This window comes from Maniola jurtina, chromosome 16 (assembly GCF_905333055.1).
Source record: "Maniola jurtina chromosome 16, ilManJurt1.1, whole genome shotgun sequence".
Lineage (NCBI taxonomy): Eukaryota > Metazoa > Arthropoda > Insecta > Lepidoptera > Nymphalidae > Maniola > Maniola jurtina.
Window position 1 is genome coordinate 8,344,681 of NC_060044.1, and position 18,040 is coordinate 8,362,720.

An 18,040-nucleotide genomic window follows, 5' to 3' on the forward strand; every position below is an offset into this window, starting at 1 on the left:
TAAATTGATGAAAATAAATGTTACAAGGTATATTTAACTAAGTACATAGTTACATTTTTTTTTATTTTGAGGACTTATACACCCCGTTGCACAAATGCTTATCAACTATGAGATCAAATAAATTCAAACGAATTCGATAGAGATGCTGCATTATATCCACATAGGTATCTAGAAATACTTCACTTTATAGAGGTACATTTGAACCTTTGACGATAGGACAGGAACGCAATAAATTGCAAAAATCAAACAAAACACAGCTCTAAGTTGATTAAAATAGTTTATTAACATTTACTGGTAGTAATTTTTTAAACAATTTAAAAAAAACATTAGATATTCAATCGATTATTTCGATTGTTGATGTCGTGCACAATAACGAGACCTGTAAAGTATGCGATTTCTCACTGGCACTTTTTCCTGTGACCCAATGTTTTACAGCGAGCAATAAATTTTGTAGTTTTAAACCGTTTTCAGGTTTTGCGCACTGTATAGTGACGTCACTAGGTCTCATACTATTATACACACGACACACACTAAGTATTTTAATAATAATTATCTCTGATATGCAACTATTGTGACTAATTCTGATGTACAATTTTATCTCTAAGCTAAGCTTAATTGGTAGGTATCTAGTGCTAATCCTTTTCAGCAGGAGGCATTGTGAAAAGAATAAAAATATATTTAGACTTGTAATTTTAGTTTAGCTTGAGATTATGCATAGCAGAATTATACCCAATATACATAGTATATATTATATTTTTTTAATACATTTAACCGTATTATTTCATTGAACACCAATCAGCTTTTCAATTTTCAGTAAGATGTTGAAGGCAATCACAAAAGATGTTATTGTTACTACGGTGATTGTGACTTTCATGGCTCTGCAAAAGAGAAAATATTTATGAAAATAATGATGTCATACTAATGAAAATTATTCTTTATGAAGAGGCAACTATCGTATCTTTTTGGCTGGGCGCCCTTTGGCTTCTGCCCACCTAACAGCGAATTTTTAGCAGTTTTGGCTTCCATTTAGCTAGATGCTTGTAGCGGAAGAATTTGAGCATTTTAATCGTTGAAGAGAGAAAGCTTGGGCTTTTTTCTTTTAACGTTATAGACAACTCACATCGACATACAATTTGTCGTATATCCGAACTTATAGGACGCGGAATCAAAAGGAATAAGTTCGTGTGAAAAACTTCCTGCTCCATCAGACCCTAGTCAGGATAGAATGTTCTATCTAAACTCCAAGCACATCTGCTGTAGGGTTATCGAAGAGACAAGTAAAGACAACAGCATCAGATCAAAGTTACACTTTAATATGGGCACTTTTAAGTCAAGAGTACATAGGCATCTTCGAAGATGCCTATTTATTATTATTGCCTAGAGGCAAGCGCGCTACATCATCAAGAGATGATGCAGCCCATGCTAGCAAGAGCTAGCATGTTTGATTACATCCAAGCGCTTGTCTGTAAATAAAAAAAAAACATCGAGATTATCAGTTACCCATCAGCGTTGTGGAAGTATAGTGCGCTTCGTAACGTGTAGTACACAAGTTGCATGTAGCAGTAGATAAGGTAGTACAGCGCGAGCGCGGTGGCCGTCACCGAGATCTGGATCAGCTGCACCAGCTCGCTTATCACGTGCCATGTTCTAGCACTCACCTACGAAGAAAAAATATTTAAAAAATTAAGAAGTTCCTGTTCTGATCCTGATATAAAAAAGTCCTGTGTCTGCCATTTCCAGGATATAAGCTCTCTTTGTGCTCATCGAGATCAGTGCAGCGAGCCTTGTAAAGACAACAGAAACACGGCATTTGACTTTAGCATTTATTATACGAATAAATGGAACCTGTGACGGATGAGCCTGACTCGCACTTGACCGGGTTTTTCTTATATCTTACATTATTAAAATAGGCTCTAAAAATATAAAATGTAAAAAAGTATAGTATAAATTAAAAACCTAAACCATAATTCACGTTACTTATTAGGTGCTTACATACATAAATTGGATAACTTCAAGCATCAACATACACGCGAAACGGAAGGATACACAAGATGATAAGTGCTTATGTACACAAACTCCTAATAAAATGGTAAATTAATATCTGATTTCAATTAAGATACTGCTTGTTAATAAAATTTAAAATAAACTGTGCGGAAATAAGTTGGCCAGTGGTCTTCACCTAGAGAGATAGACATCGTTACGTTTAAACTGAAAACAAACATTGTAGGTCGTTAGTGTGGCCTTCTGTGGGTTCATTAAACAAGGTAAGCATAATAAATATAATAGTTTTCTACGAAAAAAATAACAGTGTAAGTGTGACTTTGGCTTTAATTCGGTATAGTCCGACATTCTTTTGAATTTAAAAATATTTTACTTTCCCCTGCAAGGTCACAGTCCCCTGTAACAGTTCGGAAATGTGCCGAAATCTTTAAATGTTTATAGGAAAAATGAAAACGCACACAAGTCGGTAAGCCAATCAATGCCTGTGGCAAATTCCGCCAAATAACACTGTTCGCTTTCACCGAATGCATTGGCCGAATTCGTTGATCAATATGTACTTATTAGGCTTTTAAAACGTATGGATTAGCCATACGGATGCACAATCATATTCGTATAATCATAATAAAGTACTTAATGCTTCTAAATTCATACGTGAGGTTCAAAAGATGTCGCACATCATTTTAGATCAGCTTTTTTTTGAAAAATTTAGACACGCCCGCCCGCCCTAGATCTGAATTCCGACCAAAAATTATACACTTAGTTGTATAGACTATAATATTTACTATGGAAACTATGAATAATAAAAATTAAATTAAAAATTTAAAAAACCCCCGACACATAAACCTCTAAAAAGTAAAAAAATAATAGGTAAGTATGTATGGGCCCTTTAAGAATAGTATAAATAGTAAAGTTTTTATCCAAGCGCTCGTTGCGCCAGGGGACCGCTACCTATCATAAACTATGAAAGTCATCTGTTGTAGGAAGAATAGTTTTTGTTAACTTTAGCGGTCCCCCGACGCAACGAACGCTTGGATAAAAACTTTACTATTTATACTATTCTTAAAGGGCCCATACATACTTACCTATTATTTTTTTACTTTTTAGAGGTTTATGTGTCGGGGGTTTTTTAAATTTTTAATTTAATTTTTATTTCACGCTTTTTAAACTTTTATTCATAAATTACCGTTTATTTGTGCCATTCTAAAACCCAATTTCTATAATAATATAAATCCAATAAGGCAGCTAATATCTCTTCAAAAGTAACATCAGTGTTATGTTAATTATACGTTCCATGAAATATTTTTGACCGAACATCACTAAATCAAGAATTATCTGAATGACTCACATAGTTTAACATGACCAAAACGAAATATCTGTTTCTAACATGTCGTTGCTTTAAAAATGTAATGTACCCATTTTACGTAGTCGTATAATAGTTCGCTTTTCAAGATATACCTACGATTAAATTGAAATCGACTTTCACCCGATGAAATAAGGAATAAAGTGGCTTGTATTTCATTTTGTTTGTTATTGCATGTCAAATTTTTATTTGACATAACTTTCAAAAACCGGTCAAGTGCGAGTCTGCCTCACACATGAAGAGTTCCGTACAAGTTTTTTTTTATGTAATGACAATTCAGTTGTCGGATTTTTCTGTTTACTTGGGCCACAGGAGTAGAGTGCTTGGCCTATAAGATATTGCTACCTGCCTTTCATGATTCTACGTAAACGGGAAGTACCCAATTTATAAGTTTTGATTCTCTTGAAAGATGACACACAGACAGACAACGAAGTGGTGAAGGAAAACACCGTCAGGAAACCTGCATGCTTAAGAGTTGGCCATAATGCTCCCTCAAAGGTGCGTGAGGTGTGCCAATACGTGCTTGGCCAGTGTGGTAGCTTCTCATTCTGAGAGGAGACTTGTGCTCAGTAGTAAGCCGGCGATGGGTTGATCCTGATGATGATGAATTTTTAACGTATTTTGTCAAACTAAATAAGCTGAGTTCAAGCAGATAAAATATAAAGAAGGTGCGCCTAATGCATCATCCAAACCTGCGCGACAAAGCGACTACGATGCGGGAACCTCAGCCGCGCGGAGGGTCATCGCCTCCTACGATATTTAATGGTGCCATGCACACCTACGCGACTAAAACAGTCGAGGCTACATCTTTTTTTTTTCTACAGATACCTACTGAACCCTAAAAATAGTTTGACTATGGTTTGGGTTTGGGTTGATTGTTCGTGGCCTTTGGTTGACTGTTGGATATTATAATTGAATTGATGTTTTCTCGTTTAACTGTGATTATAATATTTAATAAATTAGAAACTCCGCGCCTACGATCCAAAGTATCGGAGTTTTCCAAAACATTATTTTCAAATAAATAATTATGTATCTAAGCAACGTCCGTCTTGACAGCTTGACATTTGCCAATTGACATAATATTATGAACCTCTGTTACAATAGTGAAAGATCCCAGGGCCACCAGGCGTCACGTATTTTCTGACGAACGAAATGTGGACGATTGAGTAGTGCTAGTATGTACTAAGAACGCATGCCTACAGACCTGCTAGCTTGCTTAGACGGCCAATTTTCAGGTATCAGGTAATCAAGGTACATAAAAACATTACTTACCTCACGTGAATTCTCCAATTTTTTTAATTTTTAGCTGTTTTTTTTTAATATTAATAATTAATTGACATAAGTAAACTATAAGAGAGTGACAGAGAAGTCAATATATCCTAATACATATCTTACTCAGTCTCATGCGCGTAGATAATGATGCCCTCGCGCACAAACCCACAGAGGCATTAAAATTGAATTTAGGGGATGATTGGCCCTCTGGATCGGTCTGTCTTCTTGTAAAAGGTTTTAAAATAGTTGTCTGGTGGACATATACATATAAATATGGAGCATCAGAATTTACGTGCAGTTAAGTAATTTCTTATTTTGGGAGCTTTAAAGCGTCTGCAAAGCAATACGGCCGACACGGGAAGTGTCTGGGAGTATTGGCGACATATTTTTAAGGATATTGCCTAAAATATACGTAAAAATCAGTTTGGAGAATTTACGTGAGGTAAGTAATGGTTTTATGTACCTTGATTATCAGATACCTGAAATTTGGCCGTCTAAGCAAGCTAGCACGTAGGCTAGGCATGCTTTCTTAGTACTTACTAACACTACTCAATCGTACATATTTCCTGTGTCAGAAAATACGTAACCTCTGGTGGTCCTGGGATAAAAGTAATAAGAAAACCAGAAAAGAGCTGATAACTTCCAAACGGCTGAACCAATTTTTTTGGATTATAGCTAAGAACACTCTCGATCAAGCCACCTTTCAAACAAAAAAAACTAAATTAAAATCGGTCCATTCGTTTAGGCGCTACGAGGCCACAGACAGATACACAGATACACAGATACACAGATACACAGATACACAGATACACAGATACACAGATACACAGATACACAGATACACAGATACACAGATACACACGTCAAACTTATAACACCCCTCTTTTTGGGTCGGGGGTTAAAAAAATCATTTGGCGACTGTTTTGAATGTTGAGATTAGATTAGAAGCGTCCAATTAAAAATTTCATGGCTTAAAGATGGGACCAAGATTTATCTAGTAGGAAAGGAATTTAAAAAGTTGTGCTTTCCAGTGGTTATCTACTATGATTGTATGGGCGTGGTGATCCCGCGTACTTCATGGTACTTATAGATAAAACATCAGTCCAACAATAAAATGTTAGTTTAACGTCCTCTAAGAACCGTAGCTAGGGCGCTTGGTCCACGTCACGACGCTTACAAATCCGATTCTATCTCTTTTCACGATGAGGTACATTCCTGAATCAAGCCTACGTAATTTAGGATCAGATATTTTAATTTGATAGCTTAGTGGTAAACATGTCGGCCTTATAGCCGGAAGGTCCCGGGTTCCAGGCACGCGCCTTTTACTATTCGGAGTTATGTGCATAAGCAATTAAGCGTTTCAGTCCGTTATTTCGCAGGTATCACTTGCTCTAAAGGTAAAGGAGACCTACATGCCTTAGATTTCTCCATAATGTGTTCTCAAAGGTGTGTGACTAATGACTATGAAGTGTGTCAATCCGCACTTGGCCAGCGTGGTAGACTATGGCCAAACAAATATGAAACCAGCGATGGGTTGATGATGATAATGATTTTAATGATAACATACCTATTACATTAGTTTTATTTATACTAGTAGAAATCAAAGGTAACTAAGTTCACACTTTTCCGAAAAATGCTAGGTAAGTAGGTCCTTATGTATGAAAAAGTATGAGTTTATCAAAAGAATGTGGTTCTTGGTTGCTTACTTTTTTCATAGGTTTTTCTGGTTCAGACTCTTCCAAGGGTTCTTTGAGAAGTTGCACAACTTTGTTAGGCGTTGGAAGCTGAAGGTTCGTGCAAGGATGGACATTTGTGCAGAATGCAGATATGCAAGTTTTCGCAAGCTATAAATCGATATACTTAGTTAATATCTAATAATAATTAATTTATATATAATAAATAATAATATATAATGGTCTACAAAGTTTGGTGTAAAATGTTCACTTTTCATTAAGTCTTTCATTAAATAAATAAATAAAAAATAATATGTCCGATTTTAATTTTGCTTCTATTAAGTTTGTATATTTTTTTTAACTTACCTGGAGGTTGCGACTAGTTCTCCATCAAAAAAGGCGTATGCCTAGGTATCTAGCCGACAAGCGATGAAGGAAATGCAGGACTTTTTGTCTATTCTAAAGATTCTTTTCTGCACTAGATAATCCTATTTTTTTAAGACTAGTGACCCACTCTGGCTTCTCAAGGGTATTTAAGGGTAAGGCTTATTATAAATTTCGTAGGGATCTCTAATTAAAAAAATATCACACTCAGGAATAACGTAGCTTAGCTTTCTGCTACTGAAATAATTTTCAAAATCAGTTCAGTAGTTCCAGGGATTCCAATTGGTATGGTGGTCTTCTTCCTGTTTCTAAATAGATGTTTTAAACTACCAGGTATACCTAATTTATTTTTCCTTAACCGACTTAAAAGTTAAACAAGTACCTATAGCTTCTGGCTGAAATAAGTAAGAGACGCATTATAATACGCGGCCCATACGACCTTGTTACCACGAACTGACAATGAAATCATGATATATATGATTGATAAACCTACCTCCGTAGGTCTAAAGCGCCGGGCAATTGTAATAGACGCGTTCTCCAAGAAGGCTTATGCGATTTTTTTATCTCGTAAGTCAGCTAAGGAAACTAAAGTATATAAATGATTGAATAGTAATATTTACAGCGTTGGTTCCATTGGGATACTCTGGTGTAGGCGGTGGTGGAGGTGGGAAGCATTCGAGAACCTTCTTCAGTTTCTCACTGGTTCGAATACACCCGCAGCGGCGTCGCCAGCTGTCTTCTTCCTGCTGGTGCCGAGCCAGCGTGCGATGCATCTCAGACTCCATGGCGGTAACACTGAACACAGGTGTATTTACCTACTGGTGTCAATTAGAATGGAATTTTCGGAGCGCAATCATTTAGTCCCCCGATTTCCTCTGGTAGAGATCAGAAATCGGGTTCACGAGTGATTTCCACCCCCTAAACCCTTTAGAGAAGCCGTTATCGCGTATTTGGGAGGCTTTGAAATCTGTTTTTCTACCTTCTATCAGGTATTGGAATCTTAGAAATACATTTTTCGTAAGATTGGGCCCGCGTCGTATGACAACGCCCGATGGGTTTGGTCTTTGGGTAGTAGCGGTAGGTAAAGTATTTCAGGACGGTGTGTTCTATAATATAGTTAGTACTATCTACTTTGTATATATCGATAGATGGACTGAATTTTTATTAGGTAGATTCTAATCATTGTTGTATACCTAGTTCCCTTAGACCAGTTTGTATAATGTAAATGAGTAAAAAGTAGAGCCTAAGGTACAACACCTTACAAGTGCGCACTTGTAAGGTTTTGTTAACTTACTGTTTTCAAGCCGATTTGGTAAATTCAGGTAAGTTAACAAAAATATCCACTTACTTGGAACAGCTTAAAAAAACTTGTGAGGTTAACCTTTCTTTAGCAATTCCCCCTGAAAATGTTAAATTCGGATATCAATTTAGTTACAACATCAAAATATTCTGTAAATTACAGCTGCAGTGACGAAGTAATTTGAAATTATTTTAAATATGAAACATTCGCGGACATTCTCCACAACACAACACAAACAAACATTCTCGAGATGAACACTATTGTTGTTATTGTCTAATAATTAAATTTTGTCTTCAATTTTGACAATTTTTGGGGGCTTTATGCCAGTAAATTCTCTTTTTTTTTTGTAAAACAAATAAATAGAAGAGCTGATGGGAATTTTTATGTAAGTAGGTAGGACGTATAGCTACTTGAGTACAATACGCAAAAAAAAAACGTGCCGTATTCATGTTAAAATGAACTTCAAGCTTTGAAGAAAATACTGGGTAAATTTTCCATGTATTTAGTTATTTTTATAGCCCTGTGAAAACAATTATTATATTATTAATTTATTACAAATATCCCCTAGAAATTGAAGCAACTGCAGCCTTTGCAGTAGGTAAATAATAAATATCCGAAACAAATCGCCGAGGAATGCTTGTAATTGCATTCTTTGTTACAGTGAAATGAGGATCGGTCACAGTTAGTACCTACCTAAATACCTGTACTTTTTCTACAACAGCCAATAAATCAAATGCAATAACTATTGCATAATGTTATAGTTATAATACATATAGTTACATAGTTATTGTTATAGTACCTAGTCAGTATTTATCAGTTAAGTAAAAAACTTCCTATTTAGACAAATGTTTAGGTAGGTATCTAGGTAGGTAACTCCTGAAAAAGTTTATTTTATGGGCCAGAGAAGCGATCAAGATATTTGCATAGGTACTTACGTACACACCTACCAAATAAACAAAAGTACACTCGTAAGTTTGATCCCATATTTTATTTGGGCACTAATGCCTTTAACTCTATATTACTTATACTTATAAGATTGCTTATATGGCGCGCTCTTGAGAAGGCCTATGTCCAGCAGTGGACACAAACAGGCTGATTGATTGATTGATTGATTATTTATATAAGATTAAATATAAAAAGTCAGTGAGAATGAAATTTAAAGCAAAACATAAAATATTATCAGCGAATAGAGCTTACAGGGTACAGACAGACCTATCACTCTAAGAAACTGGGCAGATGACGGCAAACCCAATTCTATCGGTAGATAGGTAAATAATATACCTACTAATAAGTCGGAAATTATGATCAAACTTCAAAGTGTCCAGTTTACGGGAATCTTATAATGTGATTAGGTAAGTACCTATTTATACATTAAGGAGTAAAAATCCAAATATTAAACAGGTAGATACGTAACTGTAAACTGTTATATAAACGTACGCAAGTGATTACGTACGAAAATTTGCATGAAAGCATTTAAATGTCAACATATGGAATCTCACGGTCACCGCGCAAGCTCCGACAACGAGCGAATATACCGAAATGTATAGAAATTTTGGTTTACCGCTAGCCGGTAACCGTTTGTAACAGAAATATGAATAAGCCAAAACACGCACAGCTCTTAAACCATTATTGGTATAAGAGTTAGTGGATGGATTTTTAAGAGTGATGAAACATGTCCAAATGAAGTTTAATAACAAGGATTCTAAACTATAGAACTTAATAGATTTCAGCCAGGGACCGCACTTCATCCGATCCGAGTGATCGTTGGTTACCTACCTTCAATCAAACTTCATTGCCCTATTCTTATACTTAGCATAAGCTTTTTACGCTATGTTGGAGGAGAGAGAGAAATATATAACTAGAAATGTATAACTTAAGTAAGCTCCTACCTAGGACTAAATTAAAAAAAGTAATATAAAAAAAAATAACGCTCCCGGACTATATGACACTTTCCATTATAGCATTCGATAATACAGAAACCGCAACTTTTATGAGCTTTCATGAAAAACTTTTAAGAATTATTTGAGCATGACTTCTAAATTCTAGGTAGGTACGTTTTCTCTTTAACAGGGCTCTCTCCGTCACTCGTTTCATACCATTTCATACAATCGTAGTTCCAATTTCATTTGAATATTAAGTAACCAAAGTCCATGAAATTTTGCAGACATATTCTAGAAACTAATATCTGTGTCTGTGGTGTTTTAGATTTTTCTAAAAATGTGTAGTTTTAAAATTACAGGGGCTCAAAGATTTGTATGAAAATTTTAAGGCCGCGTAACTTTGAAACCGAATATTTTAACAGAAATCTGGAAAACCACAGACATAGATATTAGTTTCTAGAATATGTCTGCAAAATTTCATGGACTTTGGTTGCTTAGTATTCAAATGAAATTGGAACTACGATTGTATGAAATGGTATAAAACGAGTGACGGAGAGAGCCCTCTTAACAAGCAATCTATTAAAAAGATTAAATTCGCACCTACCTAATATTTACTTATTAATTTATCACAATTACCCCATACACGATGCTTTTTAGAGTTCCTTAGTAAAATAAGATATACCTTTACAATTTCGTCCAGTCCGTCTGTGTCTGACTGCGTGCTTCAGCTGTTTTAAAAATAAGCTCTACTAAAGATGAAAACGACCTACTACATAGTAGCATGTACATATTCAATTTTGAAAATAAAATACGTTTTAATTCCAAATTAACTATTTACCGTACAATGTAAATCCTGTAGGTGAGTAGCAGTGAGCATTGAAGTGTTTGTAAGAGATCCCGAAGAATCCTAATACGCGCTGAATGTGCGCTGGTTTTAGTAGGCAAAAATCCTACATAACCCGATGCCTTTCTTAGGACGTCAGGTATCTTTAGAAGATTTACCCACGTTAACTAAAAAACCGGCCAACTGACCGGACAGACACACAGACAACAAAGTGATCATAAAAGTGTTCTTTTTTTCAGTTTGAGGTACGGAACCCTTAAAAAGGGTTATAAAAGGTAGATTGGCATTTCAGTTAGATACCTTTTGTGTCGTGGTGAAATCCTCATAGATATTACCTACTGCGCCCGGGGAGACAAGGAGGTTATGTTAGACTCTTACCGGCTAACACCCTACGGTGTTCCAAGCATCGCCTGGTGGCTGAGCTTCGGGGACAAACACATTCGTGCAGCCCAGCCAGCGGCACCTGCTGAAGACCCTCCTCCAGGTGCAATAGAGTCCCTTAGAGTTCCTACACACCGTTTGAGGCGCACCAGGAACACTTCTGAAATGTCAAGTCACTTCCGTGAAATACCTACCTACTTATAAAATTAATAAACGCCAAAAGCATAGCAGGTCAGTTGCGGTTGTGATCGACAACCAGCAGTATTTCTCACGGTTTTGACACAGTTGCTGCTGGTATGAAATTATACTTTTCACTGAGCTTTGAATGAAATGAAGTTATTATTATAGTTTTAGGCGAAGTAATGATAAAAGCTTTCTGATTCATGTATCACTTTCGAAAGAGTTAATGATCTATCATAATATTATAGGTACACTTTAAATTCTTAGTAGTGTCGGTACCTACTCATAGTCGTGATGGACTAGTGGTTAAGATGTATGCCTTCTATTTGGGAGGTCGAGGGTTCGATCCCGGGCACGCACCTCTAACTTTTTGGAGGTAAGTAATTAAATAACGGTGAAAACAAAACGTTCGTGAGGAAAGACGAAAACACTGAGAGTGCTCACTAATGTTCTCAAAGGTCTGCCAATCCGCACTGGCCCAGCGTGGCAGACTATGACCTGAAAGCTTTTCGTTCTGAGAAGAGACTCGTGCTCAGTAGTAGGCCGGGGCTGGGTTAATCATAAAGGTGCCCACGCACTCGAACTGAACTGCAGCTGAACTGCGCGTCGCGGCAGCGCCCCGCACGATATTCTCTCCAGCCGCGACGCGCGTACCGCGTCACTGCCGCGCGTCGCGGCTGGAGAGAATATCGTGCGGGGCGCTGCCGCGACGCGCAGTTCAGTTCATGTGCGTGGGCACCATAAAGATGACGACTCGTACAGGTAGCTACAAATTAGTCAGTTTATAACCATAACTATCAACCATTATAAGGTTTTAGGGTCCCTAAGTATAGGTAGGACATTTAGAAACAGAAAACTCCTTTGGCTTTGGCTCTACAGGTGTTCGAATATGAATACAGTATATCTCAACTGCAGCTAAAGGTACCTGTTATACTAGGGTTCACTACAAATGCATCTCAGAAGGTTTCCACACCCGTGCGAATCCGTCTATTTCGTTCTGATAAACAGTTATGAGTTGGGTCAGTAGTAACTAGTATTTCTTATTTAAAGTCATAATCCTAATTGCTGAGGGTCTTCACTCCATTCCATTAATCACATAATAGTAGAAGTTCTCTTGGGATATTAATGCAATGGGTTCCCAGATCCATCCGCACAGATACAATATTATACTTACTACTTCCGCGTACCTATAGTACGCGACAGGTCAAGATGGCAATCGGGGTGGAGACGTCCCGCACACACGCAGAGTCCCGCGCTAACCCGGTGCGGGATAGTGCAGGTGACGTGTTTTTGGGCGGGGCGTCCCCCCGCCTCATACCCCGACTGCAATCTCGACATGTCGCATACTGTAGTTATAGGTAGTAGAAACTAGAAAACCATAGCAAACCGCATTGGTATTTACCACGCGGTGACGCAATGTGTCGGTCAAAGGAATAGATGCACCAGCTGACGCGTGTCGCTCGCAAATCGTACGGCCATTCACTCGGGGAAATATCTCAGGATTGTTTCACCTTCCCTTGCATTTGCGACGTCTCCGGCACAGCCAACGATCTCTATGTACCAACCTACTCATCTACACTAATATTATAAAGTAAACTTTGTAAGTTTGTTTGTAGGAGGTAATCTCTGGAATTAATGAACCGATTTCGAAAATTCTTTCACCAGTAGAAAGATACGTTATTCCTGAGTCACATTTTTTTTTATTAGAGATCCCAGTGAAAATTGCAATAAGCTATCCGTGCAAAGCCGGGGCGAGTCGCAAGTAATATTACATATTAGTCGTCTTCATGAACAGAGTTTTACATCCCCGTGCCGCCCCATTTTCAAATTTTCTACGCTAAGGTTTACCTAGTTTTAGGAAATTATCGTCACTTATACCAATCAGTAGGAGATAGCAGACAATCGATAACATTGCATTGAGTGCTACCTAAATGATATGACATCTAATACAAAAGCATATACCTACCTACCTACATAGTGCTAATAACTTACCTACTTAATAAGTATTAACTACTATTAAGACATACCTACAAACAACCATAAGTAGGTAAGTATAGGTACCAAGGTAAAGTTAGGCTTTGATGGCACAGATTGAAGGAACGAAATAGACTGAGCACCCGCAAATTGTAAAAATGTAACTTCAGTCTTATTCGTATCACCAACACAACATTACATAAAGTTAATAGTAGGAATTATTTTTTAATCGGCTTCTCCAGACTTGTTTCATTTATTTGCGGCCCGTTTATTATCTGTTTGTTTTAATCTGTAGGTATAAAGCACAGACAATACGTCAGTACAAGGCTAAGTATACAATAGCCAAGTGATTTTGGAAAAGCTAAGGCCAAAGATGATACGCCCTTCCTCCTTGCCTCGCCTTGTAGAGATGAGCTATTACACGGGCCGGCAAGCACGAAACGAACTTAACCCTTCAACCATGGCTTCTATTAAATCAGCTGACATCTTCACAATAAGCCATTGTTTTCAATCTTAATTTAAAGCAGCTGCTTGATTTTTTACGCGTGTTTTTATTTTAATTATCATTACTAAGATGGTCGTTAAAGAGGTTCGCGCATCTATCAGCACGTTTCCAATACCTACTCGTACCTATTTAAGAAGAATTCGTCTAACGGATGAAATTAATATTATCAGTCCTACTTGGAATCTATCGATAAGTTTTTCAGCAACATTGTTATTTGTCACTCATCAAACAATTGCGATAGAGAGAGAGAGTCAGCGCGTGTCAGACCTTGCGTTGGTTATTTTGTAAAAGCTGAAAGTTTCTCTGCGTATTGTCCCCAGCACAGGGAGGAACGCTCAGCGTCTATGAAGTTTGGATATGGTGGCTTTGGGAGATGACAGGTGATAAAGGTGCAAAAAATCTTACGTCAAGGTATAGTCTATTTTTTTAAAATATTTTCTTCGGAATATAGTGCCTATTAGAAATCACGTCATGCATTGAGAGGCAGTACCGTGGCAACCCCGTACCCCTAAAGTATAAAAGACTGTCTCGTTGGTCTAGTGATTAGTATGTTTAACTGCGCATGACGAGGTCTCGGGTTCGACCCCCAGCGGGGTGATTCGCGAACTCAGTGTCTAACACTGCATGATAGCCACCGAGCTCATTTGACATTAGCCTAAGGTTCAATTAAAACCATTCAGTATTTTGCCAAGTATTTAATAAATAAACACGTTTACAGTTTACGCTGCTGAAGCTTTACAAGGGACCAGCCTTAGCACTCTGTGTGATTTCCAGCAAGCAGATCTATAAACTTAATACTAAATACATAACTATTGAAAAATAAAATTAAACAAAAGTCAACAAAATATACAAACAATAAACAGACAATCTCAGTATCTCACTCGTAATAACCTTTTTGTATCACATAATATTTAACGAGGATTTTGCCCACAGAATTTAGAATAGGCTTAGAAGTAGCTAAGAGAGCATAGTCGCAGAGGATGTCTAGTGAAACATCATAGCGCGTAATTCTAAAAACACGTATTTGCATAGCTTTAGTTTAAGTTGCATTGCTAGCGTAGTTGTATTCGTAGAACTCTGTGGCGCTACCTGACGGCGCGTTTCCACTATGTAGTCATCGTAATTTATCATTGTTAGAAAATACTCGTGGTCGAAAGTTAATCGTGTCGTCCTATATGTGAACACATCCATTCAAATATACAAGCCATTACGCTGTTAACTGTATAACTATTTATCGTCAAGACAAAGTGGGAACGCGCCCTGAGGGTTCCAGCTGAAAATCAGTGCTGTTGTGTTTGTGCAAAGGCATAAATCATTATGCTGAGCCGAGATCTTTTTCAGGCTGTGCCACGCATGACACTGGTTGTTCCGCAGACGTTTCTTCTGATTAGCTTAAATACCCAAGTGGTGGAGGCGCTGGGATAACCTACCCTGTAGGTAAAACTGGGTACGTGTTGAACAATTCCTAAATAAATTCTTTCTTTGTGTGCTACAATTAATTGGCGTTTTCAGGATATTTTGTTAAAAATCGACCAAAATGGAGGTAAGGTAGCAAATATAAATTCTACTAACTTTTTAGATTTCTGTGGTTCAGCTAAATAAATATAAGGCTGCCTTTTCACCAGAAACGTGCGAGGAAAGATGATTACTCTCATAACTTCGGTCAATAAAAGCTTTTCCACTAGGCTAAGGTGGCTTAGTAACAAAAAGATAAAATAGCCATTTATTTCTTATGTCACAGTTTTTATAAAGTAGTTTGTGTCATACTTTTGATAGACTGCCAGAAAATAAATCGTTTGGCTTCACAATATTAAATGGTGCCAAATATTTTAATAGCTAGGCTGCACAACAAATTAATTATTACATTTCTACGCAGGTCTTATTATGTACACCTACTTATCTATCCTAGTATTTTACTAGCATGAAAAACAACCCTCCGTTTTTCAATAGGCTAAATCCTCGGTAAATAATAATTTCAAAATTCACTAACTAAGAAGAACGAGTATGTTAACTTAATCAATTAAAATCGAAAATAAATGTAAAATTTTTAAATACATAAATACACCACATACAATATATAAAGTCTCGCGCACATCGAGGCGAGTCGCATCGATCGCAACGCAAATGCCTGCTATATTTTCCATGTAAAATAATTGAATTATAAATAAGGAATGTTTGACAGCGAAACTTTTATCTTTCCCAGTAAAATTGCTACCATAAAATTCAGAAACTTCAAGAAGAAGAAGTGCATTCATTGGGTAGAGAATTTTACAAAATTGAGTTTTTTGTAATATCTACGAGTTCAGTAATAATAAGACATCGGCAGTTACATCAATCAGTACCTACGATACTATACCTAATTTGGCTATACACAATCTCTGAATTATTAAAGAAGTGTAGGATATACTGCATATATTTTGAAATCTCTCTCGCCATTTTAGCTCTATAAAAAAAAAGATTCCAACGAATTGAGAACCTCCTCCTTTTTTTAGAAGTCGGTTAAAAAAGAGATCTCAAAATGTAGTACGCACTATACTTATTTGTTTCATGTTTTGTACAGAACGGGATTGTGCAACTTGTCTTTTTAACTTGGTTATATTGAACTGAATATAAGCACCAAAAATCAAAATACCTAGCTAAAGAGGTAATATGGAATGTAAAATTATCACAAACTTTCAGTTCTTTTCGATTCAAAAGCACTTGTAAAGTTTATTTGAATTTTCAAAATAGGAAAATAATACGATACACAGAAATTGCGTTGCGACCGTTGCCTTGCGATGCGACCGTTAGCCTGGACCTAGCTTTAGTGAATATTGTGCTTGATTTTGACGTAACACACACACGGGTGACAATTAATTATTATTATTACCAATGGAATACACCCTATAAGTCGCACCGAACTTTACGGCCGGCCAAAACTCCTCATTATATCAGTCAAAAAATTTTTTCTCCACGGAACACCTACGCGAAACATCTATAGCTGCATTTGCACTATTTCGGTTGCCTGGAAGAGATGGCTAGGTAGCGATAAGGCCGCCAAATTGTACCATCTGCCTATATTTTGTTTTGCTTTGTATGTGTTTTTTCTGCATTAATTTTGTGGTGTATAAAAAATGTCCGATTCATCCATTCTTTTATTCATACGCGGTCTAACTTGTCCAACGAATTAAATTTTTCCTGACTCTTAGGGTGCTTCAACGGAACGGAGGTGCCTATAGTTGGCCTGCTAATCACATCTTCGCTTAAGTGGATTGACAACCTTACAACGCGGTTAGTTTCTATACCTATGATAAGCAACTCCAGGCAAGTGTTTCATCTTGTTAGATGAGAATCTTGAAAGATGTCTTTTCTTCATCTTTTGTAAGTTTTACGTCAGCAGCATCTAATTTGCAAAGGTCAAAATTTTCTTTTCTTGAAACATTTTCGACTTTATAATAGACTCGAGTCCAGTTAACTATAACGACCTAGCTATGTGTACCTACTAGTACAGTACAACCAAATTAATAATGCGCATGCAGATCTTCGCTAACTGTCGTATTCCGAATCATTGAATCGTAAGAGCCCTAAACAATGCACTTGCATTTTGCACCTTGTTATAAACAAATAGCAGTCAATATCATGTGTATCATAATGGTATCATACGACCGTTGCCGAACAGTGACGAAGATTTCTATGCGCATTATTAATATGGTTGTACTGTACTACGAACTAGACGGGTCATCCTGAACAAATATTACTGCGGTAATTCTTGCTTGCAACTTCAAAGCCATTATTGCTTAGAAGTTACAACTTGATGCCCAATGTTCATACTAATTTTGACACGTATATTTATATACACTCAATTTTTTATTGTAATAGCCCTTTTGTAGGCACTAATTTAGTTCAATGCTTGACTAATTATTTTGTTAATATATGAATAAACTTGTTGTTAGAATGAAATTTAACGCAAAATATTACTATGGCATTGGCTTATTGAATTGGCAAGGTTTGGAAAGGCCATCAAGTTTGGTGCGAGTTATACATTTTTATTAACCTACCTATTTCAAAAATATACTGCCATTCAGTTGTATAAGACAGTTTACACAGACACACCTATTAAACACTATTATAGCAAAATATTTTAAGGCAGTACGCGTCAAGAAAGATGAACTTACACTGTGGTAATTACGTTGATCGCACATTCAAGCACGCGTCACAAGCCATCAATAATAATGATCGTTTAGCGAAGAGACAAAGTATTACTCTAATTCTAAGTTATTTATTCGTCACTAGCCGGTTAAGGAATA

The 18,040-nt window shown here is 36.8% G+C and overlaps 1 protein-coding gene across 2 annotated transcripts; it reads right to left on the reverse strand.

Moving 5' to 3' along the window:
* Positions 1 to 260: 260 nt before the first annotated feature.
* On the reverse strand, positions 261 to 8,287 carry LOC123872971. Of its 2 annotated transcripts, none has more exons than XM_045917598.1 (5): positions 8,039 to 8,287; positions 7,311 to 7,485; positions 6,340 to 6,477; positions 1,501 to 1,658; positions 261 to 878 (listed from the first exon to the last, which is right to left on the reverse strand). In XM_045917598.1, exons 2-5 carry the CDS (start codon positions 7,473 to 7,475, stop codon positions 782 to 784), a joined length of 558 nt encoding a protein of 185 aa, XP_045773554.1. In that variant the 5' UTR covers positions 7,476 to 7,485; positions 8,039 to 8,287; the 3' UTR covers positions 261 to 781. The 2 variants fall into 2 exon arrangements, with proteins under 2 accessions (XP_045773554.1, XP_045773555.1); XM_045917599.1 differs by having other exon boundaries at positions 7,311 to 7,508.
* Between the last annotated feature and the right edge of the window lie 9,753 nt (positions 8,288 to 18,040).